The sequence below is a fragment of the Planococcus citri genome, chromosome 3 (genome assembly GCF_950023065.1).
Source record: "Planococcus citri chromosome 3, ihPlaCitr1.1, whole genome shotgun sequence".
Lineage (NCBI taxonomy): Eukaryota > Metazoa > Arthropoda > Insecta > Hemiptera > Pseudococcidae > Planococcus > Planococcus citri.
Genome location: NC_088679.1, coordinates 23,599,518 through 23,618,101, shown reverse-complemented (window position 1 = coordinate 23,618,101; position 18,584 = coordinate 23,599,518). Strand labels below are relative to the sequence as shown.

At 35.1% G+C, this 18,584-nt stretch overlaps 1 protein-coding gene across 2 annotated transcripts in view; it reads right to left on the bottom strand.

Annotated features, from left to right (window-relative positions):
• The window catches only part of LOC135841559 (prolactin-releasing peptide receptor-like), a 288,313-nt gene that overhangs the window by 138,581 nt on the left and 131,148 nt on the right, over positions 1-18,584 (bottom strand). For both annotated transcript variants that reach the window (XR_010557941.1, XM_065358568.1), the window contains exon 5: positions 1,388-1,945. Coding sequence is in view for 1 of the 2 variants with exons in the window: in XM_065358568.1 (XP_065214640.1) it covers positions 1,388-1,945 (558 nt within the window). In the remaining variant the exon portion in view is untranslated. The remainder of the gene's footprint in view (positions 1-1,387; positions 1,946-18,584) is intronic.

The following is an 18,584-nucleotide window of genomic DNA, read 5'->3' as shown; positions in this document are numbered from 1 at the left end:
ACTCCCTCGAACCGAATTTCACCATTTCTGGCCTTTCTGGAGGCTCCAGTGTGATTTTCGATTTTTGCAGAATTTTAGAATTTCTCCAAACGGTATGGAAATTAATTTGGACAGCTAAAAATCAAGTTGTATGGTTTAATTTCAACCGGTTTGAAGCATTTATTCTCATTTGAATCTATTTCAAGGCAGACATCTCAAGCGTGTTTTTTTAATAGCATTCTTCAGTTCATAACTATACCTAGGTAAAAATATTCTGGTAAAAAAAATGCACATAAGGTATTTGTCTGGAAATCATGTCAAATGTGAATAAACTCGTTGAATTTGTATAGAGAATAAACCACAACTCAAATTTCAAGAGCTCAAATTAATCTCCACACATTCTGGAGACATTTTTAAATTCTGAACGAATCAAAAACGCGCTGGAGGCTAAAAAATGGCTTAAAATATTGAAATAAAGATTGGCCGGGTTGGTTTCAGGCTACGTAGAGCCATCCGTGTGATTTTAGAAATTTCTATCTGAATAGAAAATTTTTGAATTGTTATTCTTAATGATTTTTTCATTTTTTTTTACTATTATCTAAGTATTTTTCATTTTTTTTAAATGAGTAGGTAATGGGTATTGAATTGAGGGGGAAAACACAAAAACTGCCTTTTTTGAAGGTGGGTCTTTCAGGGGTCCAACGATATCCAACTTGAAAACTTGAAACTGGGTACAAAAGTGGATGTACTGGAAGACAACGACCTTAAATATTGAAAAAAAATGTTTGACTTGAACAATCACCTAGAAATCCACTTTGAAGACTATTGAATTCAACTCTCCCAATTGGAGAGCAACCACTTTTGAGTCATTCTGGAGCGCCAGCGAGCTTTCAATTTTCTCAATAAATTTCAAATTGCTCTGGAAAGGCCAGAAATCAACTTAAGGAGATGAACCTACAAATATGGTTAAAAAGTGACATTTTTAATCAATAGTTTCATATTTCATTGCCTTATATAGAATTGGAAAAAAATTGAACTGGATCACTCAGAATTTTATGGTCATAGTTTGAGACGGTTGAAAAGGTCTCCAATAAGCACTAATCAACAGTTTAGTTGTGCTGAAATTAGTCTTTATACAGAACAATTTGAAATTCCTGGAAAACCTGAAAACTTGTTCGAGACTGAAAAGGCACAAAAACGCGACTTATCGGTCGATCGTACCGAGCTCAAAATTCATTCAAACTGTTTCTTCGTCTTTGAGTGACGTTTGTTCCATTTTTCAAAATAAGCTGCATAATCCGCTGCACTCAGTTTAATTTTCGAATTTTAAGTTTTGTTACCAACTTCCCAAACACCCAGTAGGTATATATAGGTAAAAAACATTATCAATCATTCGATAAATTCTTACCATTTCAACAGATGACATCTCCGTCTGGCGGCTGGTGTTCATGACGACAGAAGAAGTAGGCAGCAAAGTCTCTTGGCAGGTTTCGTTACCATTACAAGTCCTCTCCGATCTCCAGCCAACCCTGCCACTATTCTGAGATCCGGGAAAGCGTCTGTAGTTCTTGAAACACGGTAACACTTGTTTGAACTCTTTACGAAAGTTATCGTTGAGCCAGGCGTATAAAAACGGATTATAACAAGTCGAACTCATAGCCAAAGCATGCGACACGAAAAACGTTAAATAATAATATTTCCAATGACCGGTATGCGGAAATATATCGTTCAGCAGATTAATACCGTTCAAAGGCGACCAACATAGTCCGAATATGCCCACCATCGCGATCAACATTCGATTCGTTCGTCTTTTACGTTCGCGATCCGCTTCCTCTTTACGAGTATTTTTTGAACCCGGTTTACTCCTGGCTCGGTCGTTTAATTTAAGCGATACTTTTATGTAACAAAATGCTATTATAAAAAATGGTATGATGAACTGCAGGATTACTGTAAGGCCTCCGTATATCTGTAACAATTCCAAGAATAAAACGCCACATTAATCAGGTGACTACGTTGTGTGAAAACATCGCTGTTTATTATCACTTTGGTAGGTTGCTGTCCTAGTAAAACAGCGAAGTAAAAAAAATACAGTAAAGTTTAAAAATAAACGCGCCCATTTTCCTCATATTACCGAATGCCTGCGCCAGCACCAATCGAGTAAAAAATTTAACATGTTTTCTTAAATTCCTTGGAACGCGTTATTTTTACTTCACAAAGCGTCTCAACGTCTTCTATATTATCCATTTATCCCTCTTACCCTTCACAAGGCTCTTTCGCTGCAATAGAAATTTTTACTTGAAAAAAAATCGAATTTTTTCTTCCTCCGAATGATCTTAAACTACCTACACAACGTACCTACCGACCTACGAGGAAAAAAATGCCTTGCAATATTTTTCAAACAATAATTACACTTTTTTTTCTATATTAAACCTTTGCGCCAAATTCTAATAAAAATGTAGTGTATTTAGGCAGTAAAATTATTCACACGTTTTCTTTTTTTTAGAAAAAAAATATCATCATCTTCATTCGCACTAGAAGCATTCAAAAATGTGTAGGTAAATTTATCACAAAAGCGCACTATTAGACAGTAAACCATCAAACCATAACTTAATTTCAACTTTATATGCTCCCCAAGTATGTAGTATTGTATTGTAAACATTTTGTACCCGGATTAAAGAACCCACTTATACTTCAAACGCTTACTCACTACGAAATCAACTTTTCAAACGTGTCAGGATCTTCTCTAACACAAACGTGTATGTTCTTTTTGTACACCAAGCAAGCAACCAAGCTGGTGAAATTTTTAATGAATTTCGAATGAATTTCAGCTTTCATCTTTATATAAAATAATACGTTCTAGTAGAGATTTACTTTTCTTTTCTTCTTATTCCTTTTTTGGCGAACTCTTAATTTTCCATTCTTCTAAGTCATCTTCTTTCTTGTTGGAGGTTTCTTTAAATTATCCAGGCAGGTATACAATTATTTTAAGGTGAACTTTAATACCTATTTTTCTCCATTATCGTCAAAAACATAGCGAAATGTGAGATGAAATTACTTTTTTACTTTACCTTTCGGCTAGATGGTTCATTAAAAGTGATTTCAATCAAGCATTAATTTAATTGAAAATGGAAAGAAAGAGAAGTGATTAGTTTTGTCATGAAACAGACGCACAATAATTTCGAGAGAGATATTTTTTGAGCTGTGAGAATTTAAAATCCTTGCTATCTGTATTTGAGTTCACGAATGAAAATATTGATGATGTTACAAGCGTTCAATAGCTGCTGTACTTATACTTAGATAAAACTAAATTCTGAGAGTGAAATGTTAAAAGTGACAAATACGTTAATACGATACGTCTGCTTGTTTGAACGCGAATTGAATTCGAACATGTTAATAAAATTGCCTAACCTGTTTGCCGTAAATGTGAATAAATAATGCAGTCTAGGTGCGTATTTATTCATGTACATATTATGTATATTGTACATACTGAACTTCAGCTTCCATGGGTCAATTTAAAATGCTGGAGGAAGTGCAACAAGGGGGTTCAAGGACAAAAGACGCACAAAAAACAGTCACATCTTCAAATTCCTTTCGAATAGAGCAGGAAAATAACATAAAAAAGCGAGGGCGAAAAGGAAAAAGTTGACACATAAATTCTTTCTTAGGGAATATGTTCAGATGAACCCCCTGAACTACCAAAAAAAAACCGCGCCTTCTACCCCTGGAGCTAACTTTTCTAGGAGGCTAAAACCGGTTCCCGATTCACGTTTTTTGCGATTTACTCCGAAAATATTAGGTTTACGATAAAAAATACCATGACAAAAAATATTCCCCTTCAAATTCTCGACAATTTGATACTAAGCACGATACCCATATCTCAAAAGGGGTGTCTGAAAAAAGGGATGGAAAGAGAACGTGTTTCAAAAAAGGTCAGTTCAATAAATTGATCAAAATTACTACTTTATATCATTCGTTTTCGCTCAAAATTTTTTTACAAAGCCTACTCACTCAACTATTAATTACACCACCATTGATTGGTCTTCAATCCTGCCAAGGGGTTGGTGGGGGGGGGGGTGCTTGATTTTTCAAGTAACACACAGCTGAATCATATATGTATTTGAAAAACGAATCTGGACATGCGATATATCGAATAGTATGTTTTCGAGGTCACTGAATACGAATACCAACTCATTTTTCGGTTCCAGTTCCTCAAAGCTCCTCTGTGCCCCAATAAGGGGGTTAAAATTTTGAAAAATCGTGAAAAGTCGAGTGATTGATATATCGAATGGTATGTTTCCGAGGTCGCTGAGTACGAATATGAACTTATTTTTTGGGTCCCACCCCCCAATGTCCTTCTGTGCCCCGACAAGGGGGCTAAAATTTCAAAAAAATCATCAAAAAGTCGAGTGATACATCGAATGGTATGTTTTCGAGGTCGCTGAGTACGAATATGAACTTAATTTTGGGTCCCATGTCTCTATGTTCCCCAAAAAATGGCCAAATTTTGAAAAATCATGAAATGTCGTGTGATACATCAAATGGTATGTTTTCAGGATTCTATTTTGAAATATTTTATCAATTTATAAGTTTTTCCAACAAAAAAAAAACACATTATAAGTAATTAATTCCATTTAAATTTCCCATAATTAATAATTCGAATTATAGAAATTAGTTGGATGGGTATACATTTTATTTCGACGAAATTCGACAAAACTGTAGAAGTCCTGGTTCCATTTTATTTTGTATTAAAAAGTAATCAAAAACTAGTAGGTGAGTGAGCATTTAAAAAAAAATCATGAGATTTGAAATGTTTTCTTTGCAAAATGAGCGTTCAAACTTTTTGAATAGCGATCCCGGTAATACCGCCTTGGTAATACCTCTACCTCTGCCCTCCTCCCTCCGAAAGTTACTCCAATCAGTGTTTTTGAGATGAATTTTCAGAATTATTTCTAAAATAATGGTGAGAATCTTCAAAGAAAAAGATCGCACCATGTTTTGTCGTTAACTTTTTTGGGACGGAAAACCATTATGCTTTGGATTCTAAAAATTTGTGTTCGGCAATCTTAAAAACATACTATTCGATATACTCGTATTAGGTATAGGATTTTCAGCGACTTTTCAAAATTTTATCCTCTTTATAGAAGGGCGTAAATGGGTTTTGAAGAACTGTAAGCAGAAAATAAGTTCATATTCGTACTCAGCGACCTCGAAAACATACCATTCGATGTATCACTCGACTTTTTGATGATTTTTTGAAATTTTAGCCCCCTTGTCGGGGCACAGAAGGACATTGGGGGGTGGGACCCAAAAAATAAGTTCATATTCGTACTCAGCGACCTCGGAAACATACCATTCGATATATCACTCGACTTTTCACGATTTTTCAAAATTTTAACCCCCTTATTGGGGCACAGAGGAGCTTTGAGGAACTGGAACCGAAAAATGAGTTGGTATTCGTATTCAGCGACCTCGAAAACATACTATTCGATATATCGCATGTCCAGATTCGTTTTTCAAATACATATATGATTCAGCTGTATGTTACTTGAAAAATCAAGCACCCCCCACCAACCCCTTGGGCGGATTGAAGACCAATCAATGGTGGTGTAATTAATAGTTGAGTGAGTAGACTTTGTAAAAAAATGTTGAGCGAAAACGAATGATATAAAGTGGTAACTTTGATCAATTTATTGAACTGACCTTTTTTGAAACACGTTCTCTTTCCACCCCTTTTTTCAGACACCCCTTTTGAGATATGGGTATCGAGCGTAGGATCAAATTGTCGAGAATTTGAAGGGGAATATTTTTTGTCATGGTATTTTTTATCGTAAACCTAATATTTTCGGAGTAAATCGCAAAAAACGTGAATCGGGAACCGGTTTTAGCCTCCTAGAAAAGTTAGCCTCAGGGGTAGAAGGCGCGGTTTTTTTTTTGGTAGTTCAGGGGGTTCATCTGAACATATTCCCAGAGAAAAAATTTATTTGCCAATTTTTTCCCTTTTTAAACCCGCTATTTGACCGCTCTCGAAGTTGATTTCTGGATATTATTATGCAACTTTTGATTTCCTATTTGACTTTTTCACTCACCTTCACCCCTCTTAAAAATTCGTTCATAGCAAATTTTGAGTCAAGGTTGCCCCCACTCAAACTGCATCAATCCTACATTCCTGAAAGCAAAAATCATGTAACAAAATGCCCAGGCAATTAAAAATTTTTCTGATTTTCTGCTATCAATTCGACTGCACCACAGTTTCAAAATAATAACCTCCTTATCAAAACAATCTCATTCTCAATCCAAACTAGGTAGGTAGGTAGGTAGGTACCTTTTTTCTTTTTTTTGTAAACCCGATGTCAAAAAATTGTGAAACCTCAATATATAAACTGTTTCATCTACGACGCTGTTTTTCAACGTTGTCAAAATTTTCCAAACTTTGTCGTATGACGTAGTACGTACATAAATCGGATTGAAACATTGAAAAACGTCAACGTATAGTGTCGAATCCAAACCTAAACGATACATTTGCTGATTTGGACGCGTGAAAAAACCAGCGAATTCGTATTGATAAAGAGAAGTACCCCTGTAACAAATCATGAATACAAATGACCGTTGAAAAATCAACTTTTTAAATAACAAAAGTCAGCCTCGCTTTCATCCGAGCGACGCCGGCGACAACATTTTCAAAGCTAACACGTTATGGCTACATCTGGGCAATGAAAATACACGACGTGCTCGGTGGTCGTAGCACTGGCATCGTTCGTTGTCATTTTTACTACACGATGGCTAAAAACAACCGATGGTGAATGAAAATCCGTAAAAGCTCTACGAAAGCAAGCAGCTATGGCAAATGGTATAGCCCTATTTTATCGTGTTAGAAATTTTCGCATAATCGATGCCTGTTCCGCGACTACACCGATGGTAGGCCGCGTTTTAAAATGAGTTGATTATGGCGATGAGTTATTTTTACCACATCTATAACTAATGGTCCATTTTCTAACAATAACAAAGAACCATAACGAGCAAAGAAAAAATATGATTGATGAAGATTACGCGTGTTGATAAATGGCGCTTCATTTTTGAATTATGTTGATTTCGTATCAATTTTTCAGACTTTCCGCAAATCCCCTCCGCATCATCGCAATTTCAATCTTAAACCTTGAGCCTGTATCGAGTTAATCGCGCTTGTGCTCGTACTAACGTGTGAAATTTTTTACCCCGAGAAGGCAATTTTTCTCATTAAAAAGACGGTTATTGTGTGGTGAGAATGTTTCTCGTCGTTTTGATCTGCTCGAATTGAGTTGTAGCTGGACGAGACGAGACGAGACGAGATGTTTCCTGTATCAAGATCAAATAGATAAATCAATCCCAGCCTGGGGACGATTTCGCAGTAAAGAACGACTGAAAAATTTCTTCTCCAAAATGATCTCGTCAACATGAGCAAGAACTGAGAATAATTTCTTGAAGGGAGGGAGGAAGGGAGGGAGGGAGGGAGGGAGGGAGGGAGGGCGAGGGGGGTTGACAAATCAAGCGATCGTCAATATTTTCCCACATTTTGATGACGTCACATGCTACTGACAATAGAATTTTTATTCCAATGCAGAAATATCTACCTAGAATGACGCAAATAACCCTGAAATTGCAAGTATATGGCAAGTGTATCTTCAAAATACATATACCTACCTACGTAATAACATAATCCCAACTTTAATTGTTTGTTGTAAATATGTATAAGAAGATTCTTTCGGTATGGCGGTCGAGCTGAATTTTAGTAGGTCTACATACCCACTTAACAAGACTACATGGAAAAGCTATACCCCTTAACTTTTACCCATTTTCCATTATTCAAGTAAGACTTTGAAACTTTAATTCATACGTAACCTTTTTATCATCGTATGTGTAGTCGGCGAAATTCACTGTTAGGGATTTTATTGGCCTATTTGTAATATTAAATGAGTCAGATAACTACATTCACATACACATGTACCAGCTATCAGTTCACGTACCATCAGCGAAACGTTCTCTTCAAGTGAGAAAAGGTTGAAGTAGAAATTTGCTCGGGAAAGAGTCACAGGATTATACGTTATTTGGGTTAAAAGGAGAAAACTCAGAGCCAGCTAAATGGAAGCAATTTTTTGCTAAATTTTCGTAGAGAATTTAGGTATGCTGCAAAATTTACCTAGTGATGTGAAAACACGAATGCAAAAGTACATTTAAAAATTTTGAAATTTCTCTTAGAAATAAGGAATTACTTGGGGTAACTCAACTAAAATTGAATGAGACCTAATAGAGCAGGAAAATAACGTAAAAAAACGAGGGCAAAAAGGAAAAAATTGGCACATAAATTTTTTCTTCGGGAATGTGTTCAGATGAACCCCATGAACTACCAAAAAAAACCCGAACCTCCTAACCCTGGAGCTAATTTTTTTAGGGGGCTAAAACCGGTTCCGATTTACGTTTTTTGAGATTTACTCCGAAAATATTAGGTTTACGAGAAAAACTACTATGACTAAAAATGTTCCCCTTCAAATTCTCGACCATTTGATACTACGCTCGATACCCACCCTCAACTGGGGTGTCTGAAAAAAGGGTTGGAAAGAGTAGGTGTTTGAAAAAAAGTCAGTCCAATAAATTGATCAAAGTTACCACTTAATATCATTCGTTTTCGCTCAAATTTTTTTTACAAAGTCTACTCACCCAACTATTAATCACACCACCATTGATTGGGCTTCAGCCCTCCCAAGGGGTTGGTGGGGGATGCTTGGTTTTTCAAGTAACACACAACTGAATCATATATTTGAAAAACGAATCTGGGCATGCAATATATCGAATGGTATGTTTTCGAGGTCGCTGAATACGAATACCAACTTATTTTCTGGGTCCAACTCCTCAAAGCCCCTCTGTGCCCCAAAAAGGAGGTTAAAATTTTGAAAAATCGTGAAAAGTCGAGTGACATATCGAATGGTATGTTTTCGAGGTCGCTGAATACGAATACCAACTTATTTTCTGGGTCCAACCCCCCAATGTCCCTCTGGGCCCCAATAAGGGGGCCAAATTTTGAAAAATCATGAAAATTCGAGTGATAAATACATCGAATGGTGTGTTTTCGGGATTCTATTTTGAAATATTTTATCAATTCATGAGTTTTTTCAGCGAAAAAAGATACATTATAAATGATTAATTTCATTGAAATTTCCCATGAAAATATAATTCGAGTGGCACGTATAAATATGTAGACAAAATTTAAAAGTAGAAATTAGTTGGATGATTATACAATTACATTTTATTTCAATGAAATTCGACGACATAGTGAAAGTCCTGGTTCCATTTTATTTTCTATTGAAAAATAATCAAAACCTGGTAGGTGAATGAGCGTTTTAAAGAAAAATCTTGAGATGTAAAGTGTTTTCTTTGCAAAATGAGCGTTCTAACTTTTTGAACAGCGATCTCAATAATTTCTTGGTAATGCGAGTAGCTCTAAGTATTTACATCTCCCCTCCTCCCGCCAAAAGTTAGTCCAATCAGTATTTTTGAGATGAATTTTCAGAATTTTTTCTAAAATAATGGTGTGAATCTTTAAAGAAAAAGATCACACCATGTTTTTTCGTCAACTTTTTTGGGGCTGAGAACCATTGTGCTTTGGATTCTAAAAATATGTGTTCAGTGATCTTGAAAACACACTATTAGATATACTCGTATTTACACGATGTTCAACAACTATTCAAAATTTTATCCTATTTGGAAGAGCGTAAAGGAGTTTTGAGGAACTACAAGCAGAAATCAAGTTCATATTCGTATTCAGCGACCTCGAAAACATACCATTCGATATACTTATCACTCGACTTTTCATGATTTTTCAAAATTTGGCCCCTTATTTGGAGCGAAGAGGGACATTGTGAGGTTGGACCCGAAAAATAAGTTCATATTCGTGCTTAGCGACCTCGAAAACATACCATTCGATATATCACTCGACTTTCCACGATTTTTAGAAATTTTAACCTCCTTTTTGGGGCACAGAGGGGCTTTGAGGAGTTGGACCCAGAAAATAAGTTGGTATTCGTATTCAGCGACCTCGAAAACATACCATTCGATATATTGCATGCCCAGATTCGTTTTTCAAATATATGATTCAGTTGTGTGTTACTTGAAAAACCAAGCATCCCCCACCAACCCCTTGGGAGGGCTGAAGCCCAATCAGTGGTGGTGTGATATTGAAACTCAGTGCCGAAGTACACTATTTTTGACCTTTTCAGACCGATTGGAATCGGATTCGAATACTTAACTTTCAGCTGCTCTGGCGCTTTTTGAAAATACCGAGTGGACAGGGAGACTGAAAAGGGAAGTATTTCAACCAGCATGAACGTTTTTTGAACCGGTTGAAGTTAAATTAAAAGAGCATGCAAAAATACATTGGCCAAAATTCCAGATGCTGAAGTGCATTTTTTGACTTTTGGTGAATTTTTGAAAATCAAATGAAAACATAATCAGGGACATTTGAAATTTCTAGAGAGATTTTAAAACCAGCTTGGGGGTCCAAAAAAGTGAAATTTGGATTGTTTTCGAGTCTGGTGACCGTGTAGACAGACCAAAATGTTATCTTCCAGGAAAAAAAGCTGGTTTTATATCTCTTTTGAAAATTTCGTTTTTCTCAATTTTTCTGAAATTTACAAATTGGTCAAAGAATCACTTTAGGAACTCCCAATGAGCCCCGACCAAAATGTTGAAGTTCATTTCTCGCCTTAGTTCCAGAACGATTTGAAGTTTTTTTTAGAAAATTGGAAAATTGCTGAAGGCTTCAGAAGGGCCTTAAATTAGTAGTTAGTTGTTGATATGTGAGAGTTGAAGTGAAGAAATTATTCACAGTGGTTCACTTTGCTTGAGAAAAATTATTTTTTATCAAAATGTTTTCTTTGGTTTCTCTGTTCTGTACTGATTAATTTTTGAAAATTATCCCCAATCAATAATTTATAATTTGCACTTTTCAGACAATAAGGTACTTATAATACGAGATAAAGCATTAAAACATACTAACTTGAACAAATGCACTTTGCGTATTTGAGACATTTATACTCGTTTAAGAATGAATATGTAAAATAACACACCAGATGCTAATTTTAACTCAAAGAGTAGGCTGAAGGTCGCAGCATTAAGAGATGTACCTACATTCATTTTTTCGAGAAACTAAAACGTAGAAAACATTCTAAGGCCAATTTCGTAATATTCCCCCAGCGTACGTATTTCTGTCAAATTCCGCCAAAAGAACATTACAAAAGAGCGAACAAAATATGTTTTTTCGAATTAAATTACGTTTTATAAATGGTAGCAGTCGTTTGGCATACGAACAAACGCCATAAATAAATTCCCAAATACTTACAAGTATTGTATACGACTAAAATAAAGCTATATTTTTCATTGAACTGAAAGAAAAAAGTCTACGGAATGCGAAACAGTTCAACAATCGTGAAAAAAGCGACAAAAATTTGTAATTCGCGGGTGTATTCGTAGTAGTTGGTAGGTATTTTTTTACTTCACTTGTTGATTTGCGTCGACGAAAACAATGGAGACTTTTTTGACGTGTGGAAGTTACTGCATGCTGGTACCTACCTACCTATTTCTCTTCATATGAGTCGAGTTCGGTGGATTTCAAAACAGGGAAACCTCGTAATGAAAAACTACCGTGGGGAAATTTACCTAGGACTATTGTGTCACAATTTCTCTTCCTTCTTGTACTATTTTTCAAAGAGGAAATGAAATTACCTCTGTTTAAGCATAATTTACATTTTAAAATAAATTTACCTACCTACTTATCAGGTCGAAAAACTATGAAAAAAATATTTCCTTTATTTCTTTCTTTATTCCAAATTGATCTCGATGACCAATTCTCTCACTGAAAAAAAAATAATTCGGATCAAGGAGGTAATTTTTTTATTTGCTGTGCGTAAAGAACGAAGAACGACGAAGAAAACCGGAATAATCTTCCGATATCATTTTATTTTTTAATTATAATTTTGTCACAGGCTGAAAATTGTATCTGGTTAATTTTTTTGTATACATTTTTCTCTCGTTTTTTCGCTGATACGATAAAAATACTCATTATAATCCGCGTGGAAAGTTTTGATAATTTTTTTGTCGTTTTGTAAAAATTGTAAAGGTCGCTAATTCCAATGTAGCGATGTTTTCCTTATTAATTTCATTTGCCAACGTGCTGAATATTTTCAGCCTTTTGTTATAAGTATAATGAATTTTTTATTCTCGTTTTTGTGCGAAATGTTTACAAAATGGGGAAAAAATTTCTCTCGTAATGGATACGAAAAATTGAAACGTCATTTTTACAACAGTAAAATTACCTTGACGGGTTTCACGTTGAAATACCTACTTTATACTGTAACAAATGGAGATTTTTTTTTCATTGGTGTAAAAATGAAAAGTGAAAGTGACTTGTAGTTTTTCGCGACGAATTTCTAATTGGAAGTAAATTTACGAAGGGTGAGAAACGACTCGTTCAATTAATGAGAAGAGGACGAGAAAGGGGTGTGAAAAAATCAATTTCGTATTTCTCTGGATAATCTTTTATTTGTTTTTGGAACGGTAGCATTTTAATGGAAAATAAAGACGCGCAAAGTTAGAGGAAAATAAGGATAAGTTCTGTATAGTTCGAAGAAAGTTGACTTGAAAACTATGAATGGTACAATTCTGGAACTTTTGCCAGTTTATGGGTTCGTCATACAAAAACGCTTTTTGGAGTTGAGGTGATACAAATCAGTGTTTCCAATTTTATAAAAACCAAAAATGTTGAAAAATTATATCCATCGCATCCATGATCAAACATCCTGAAAAAATTACTCTACCTATGTGAAATTTTTTATGCTGATTAACAAATAAAAAAATTCTAATGACGTTTTGGTATTCTCGATTTGAAAAATTCAAAAGATTATGAGAAAATGAATATTTTTTTTTCTTAGAAGGTCAAAATTCTGCAAATTGACTTTTTTAAATCAATTTTACAACCTGAAAAAAGAGCGTTATAAGCCAAAACGTTTTATAAGCAAAAGTCTCATTTTAACACTGATGAGCGTAACACCGCAAATTCTTGTTTTAAAGCAAAAAGAGCATAATAAAAGAAGCGGAAATGTGAACTTCTTCTCAAGATTATGACGAAAAATCTACATAGAACTGCTACTCTTTTGTAAAAACTTTAGATACCTACTTACCTGCCTTTTCAGTAAGAATTGTAATCAAACTTCTATTAAAGTTTGATACGTTTATCAAAAAATCTTACTTTTTTTGGCCAAAATCAAAAATAATTTCACTTGTTTGTTCAAACTAAACCTGTTGAAAGTTAAAAAACAAATTTTTTAGCAAAATTTTGCCATAAAAGTATTTTTTTGGCTGTTTTTAAAATCAAAACTGCAAAAATTCCAAAAAAAAAACTGTTGTTGCAGCCAAAATTTTCAGAAAGTGAGAATTTTTTACATGAAAGTAAGCTTTTTTGTTGCAAAAAATTGGTTATTTGTTGTCAAAATTATTTTAAAAATGTGGTTTTTCCTGAATTTTAGAGCATTAAAACATGATTTATAATTGCTCATGAGCGTTATATTGTGATTAATTTTACATTGGTTTAAATGGGGTTGTCTAGGGACCAGAAGAAATCAGCAGTATAACTGAAAGCAACTATATGTGTCATCCGCAGGTAATGGGCCCATTTGGTTGATATTGAGTTATGGGTGGGAGGGGGGAGTAGACCTCCGGAGCTGTAGGGGGAGATTAATGCACACGTGATGATTAAAGCATAAAACCCTACTTGAGAAGGTTATTCACGTCAGTCTCAAGTAGGAACTAATTTAGCCATATTCCTGGGTTCTAATCAGGGGACTAATTAATTATGAATCTCACCTTCCACTACCAGGACCCCCTCGAACCAGAGAATTCCACTTAGGGGTCCAGCCCTATATACGAGAGCAGGTATGAGTCAGGATAATAATTAATATTTCGCAAATAAATTTACTCAACATTACCTATCACCTAAGTGAGGGACCCACCCCAGGTATAATCATAGGACGAATTTAGATGTGTAGGATCGTATGTATATAAAGAAATAGAAACACAAATGAACTTCAAAACTGTTTATAATTACTTCATCACGTAGAGAAAAGATCAACATTAGTTGGTATCTCAAGAAACGTAATTATAATTGAAGTTAAAACAAGAATTACTACATTCATAGCCTATTCTTGTGGATTTGGGGAAAAGGAAAGTATTTGTTATGAAAACTAAGAAAATAAAGGATAAATACCTTGGATTTGGGAAAGACAATATAATTACCATTCCAACACCAGAATGATAATTAAAATTTGCTGTTTGGTGTTGTATATGTATGTACTTCCGGAATAGTACACACTACTATTGACTCAAAATAAATAGAATAAATGGGGAAAAATCCGAGCCATAGGAAAATAATCCCTCGTGAGCATCATCTCTGTGCTAGTTTCAGTACATTCGAATCAATAGAATCAATGCACTGGACTAGACCTCACACTTCCCTGGCAGTCCAAGCTCGTAGTCTTGGAGCTGACCAGGTCAGGTGGCAGTAGAATGAATACTGAAGTTCTTAGAAACTAGCTTGAGAGAGCTCAATGATGAAAATATGAATATGGAACGAGCTGCGGATGCAGCGGCTGCGCGCGATGGTGCGCTGTGATTGGCTGGATATTAGGTCATATTTCGCGGAATTACCCCTTTCTATGGTAAGGCTCGCGGCGCGGATATTCGCGTCAGGTTGGGTAATACAGCAATACTTTTTATCCCAGCTAAGTGGTATAAAAAGCATGATTTTTCTCCCTCTACATATGCCCCGATTTAGGTAACACATGTAGCGAGGTCGAAATATGGTACGTAAATCCAAAAAATAGCAGGAGAATCAATAGAATCAATAAGTAGATGACCAATATCCAGCGCCACTGCCCCGATTTATGTATGTTATTGTGTACTCGTGTAGTGTGTACCGGAAGTAATAGAATTAATAAACATCTTCAAGAATTCGAGGTATAGAAAGATAGAAGTAAATAACATGGAAAACATCCACAAGATTACAAAAAGAAGTTACAATACGAAACTACGTAATATAGAAAATACAGCTTAAAGTAAGTTTGAAAGAAGAAAAAATACGTAAAAATAAGATAATTACGTATTGCTATAGAAAATGAAAATTTACAGAAATTTGAAAAATGAGAATGAAAAGCAAAATGTGAAAAAAGTAATGATTTAACAAGTAGGACAACTGTCCAAAAGGTAGTACAGTGTAAAAGTAAATACGTACCTATTTGCTTTGGATGTATTAGTAAAATAATATAACTTCTGTAATAATTGAGCTTATGTTTTTTTTTTTTATTTCAGATGTAGCAGTTGGAAACGGATACAGCAGTCAAGTCAGAAAGTTGAAGATTACTTGATCGTCGTATAAATGATGAAAGTATGTCTAAATCATTTACTGTGTAATAGATTAATTTCGTAGTATGACGGCTAAGCGCTACAATTATATGTGGAATACTATCAAAAATTGAATTGTTCTGATTGATTAAACGAACTAATATAATTGTGGCTGATTGTTTCCCTTGGTATTCATGTACCGTGTTAATTGGGAATCCGTTACGTGCTAAGATCTGTTTTTCATGTTGAGTAAAACATAAGTAATGAGCGTCAACTATATGAGGTAGGGAAATAATATTTTTCAGTTTGACGAGATTCATCTCATGATGTATTTGCGACGATGAGAACATACCGTGATGATAATATTGAAACAATAATGCTGAGGTGGTTAATGTACACCTATGAGAAATTGATAAATAGGTATAATTCGAAACGGAGTCGTCTGATATTGTAGAAAAATGCACAGTTGGTAATAAAGAACGATTGATATATGGGATTTGATTTTTATCTCCAACAAGTATTACTTCCTTCACATTGGACTTCGCTATAGCAAATATAATTTCACCTAAATGAACTAAAAATGCTTCATCTATAAATAATCGTGTATAATTCTTATTATTTGTACCCATTAGGTAAGAATCAATTGTTCTGTAATTACGTTTTAAACGGTATTCATCCAAAGTATGTTCATTTTTCAAAATCATTTTATTTCGAAAATTCTCAGCTCCCTCTTTGGTTGGGAATAATACAAGATCTGATTGAATATTTACGTTATTTAGAATAAACGATGTTTTCCCACAGCCTGGTACACCTTGTACAATTGTGAATTTCGGAATTAATGTCTTGCTCAGATCAATATTTTTGCAAGAAAAGAATAGGTCATAATCACTTAATATTCTGGTTTCATTTGTTACAATTAATTTTGGAGAATTCAAGTTGTCAGAATTAATATCGTTAAGAACGAGTAAGTTTTTTCCGTCGCAGGCATATTTGTAATTACTGTATGGTGGAGAATGAATAAATTTTCCAAAATTAGTATCGTAAATTCCTATTTCCAAATTTTTAGCAGGCATGATCTTTGAATTTACAAATGAGGAATGAAGTACACTTGCATTCCATAGTGCCGAAACCGAGTTCAAATACCAGATATATAATTGCTCATTAGCAGCATTCAAGAAATTAAGATTCTCGTCGATCGTAGAGTTACTCATTATGTAATAAATAAAACAATAATTCAACTCAAGAAATAATATACTCAATGTAATAAGGAAACAATAGTGTCCATCAAAAATAATAATCGATTATTAAATAAAATTAAATAAAAATATTCAGTCTTCGAGAAAATAAAAAAAAATAGGAAAATTTGCCAACTTTAATTCACACTTCTAATTGGTCCAATAATTGATGACGTAGTAAATATAAGTATCAATAATCTATTTGTAATGATAACAAAAATTAACAGCTTTTGTTTTTAATTTGTTTCAGATTATGCGCAAGGATGATTACGAAAATATCGGCAGAATAAACGGGAAGTAATTATAGTTCGCAATATTTTATAATATGATACATCGGTACTTTGTTAATCATTATCGTCTTTTTTCAGCGTGATCGGGCTCATCTGTATTAGCGCGTTTCATGAATGGCTTCAACAGTCTTCGCTCTGCAAGATAAGGAATTAAGCCGAGTAAAACTTCAAGATGACTACTCTGTGTTAATGCGGGAATGTTTGACCAGTGTGCAATTGGTAAATGATGATCTACCACAGTCTCCACTTCGTGTAGATAGACAATTCTGGAGGAACGACTTAATAACACTGCCGTATATCGAAGCCAAGCTCGTAAGTCCTTACATGTCTGCTCCGTCTCGCTAGTGTAGATTGGAGGGATTATAACGATTTTACAAACATGCGTCTTGAGAATAAACTCCAATAACTTCTTAGCATCTTCGGTGATATCGGTCAACGGTGTACCGTTGGCTATGTCTCGATGGCCAAGAGAAAGAATAATGTACTTAGGGAGTACTACTACATATTTTCGTAAGTTCCTCTGAATATCTTTTATCGTTATAGATCGGTTGACGAAGAGATTCGAGGGAAGCTGATCGACCAAATCGATGTTTCCAGCGACAGCATCGTCTACAGCACCACATAGGATGCCATCTCCAATGATCCAATGGCCCTGGATAAAATAGACTGGTTCACGTACGCCATCAGATCTACGTAGCTTGCCCGAAACAATGTAAAAATAGAACTTGTGGTCATTTACGTATTTAGCAATGTCTCGTGGCACTTGACGATCGATGTAAAAAGGTAGTTCGGAAATCAACATATGAAAAGTCGCAGTAGTTATTACACCATCAGCTGGAATTCTCACCTTTGGGAACGAACCGATCGTCGGACGATGGTAATATGTAATAGGAAAATTATTACGAATATCAAGTCGATTTACTTGTAAGCGACGATTTTCTCTCATTACAGGTACGATGGCAGCTGCTGGTTCAGGTACGGGTACTGGAGCAGGTTCGGGTACAACAGCATTGAGAATCGGATGATAAATTTGATCGAAGTTCATGGGAGAATCATTCGACGAAGCGGACGATGGCGAATATTGATCGGCTGGGATCGGAGCTCGGTAGCCAGAAGTCGATGGCGGTGAGTTATCAGTTTCGAAATTACGTAGTGCGGCTTGTAAATTTTCAACTGTTACCTTGGGTCTAGGTGATGTAGAGGTGGACGGCATTGACGACTTATCATCGATTTTCTGTTTAGGTTTAGACTCCTTGGAATCAGAATCAAGCGTCTGCATAGAATCGATCGAAAGTTTCAGAGATGCGAGTTTGGCACGTAAATCTTCGATTAGACGGTCTCTTGCGCGTAAATTAGCTTGCAATTCGGCATTACGATCTAAGGTTCGTTGGATTTCACCGTTGAGTCGATTATTCTGCTCGTATGTACTATTCATTTCTTGATTGAGCGACATTATTTGAGCTCGCGTAGAATTATTAACGAATAAACGTAGGCTCTCTGATATAGGTGATACTTTAACTACGATTTCATGGATTGAAGTAACAGAGATCGACGCACCGCAATTATCGTATAAGCAATCTAATTTCCTTTCCATCATACCCTTTGTCTTTAGCATCAGGCATTTGAGATGCATTACGTGGTGGCAATTTGAACCGGTTAC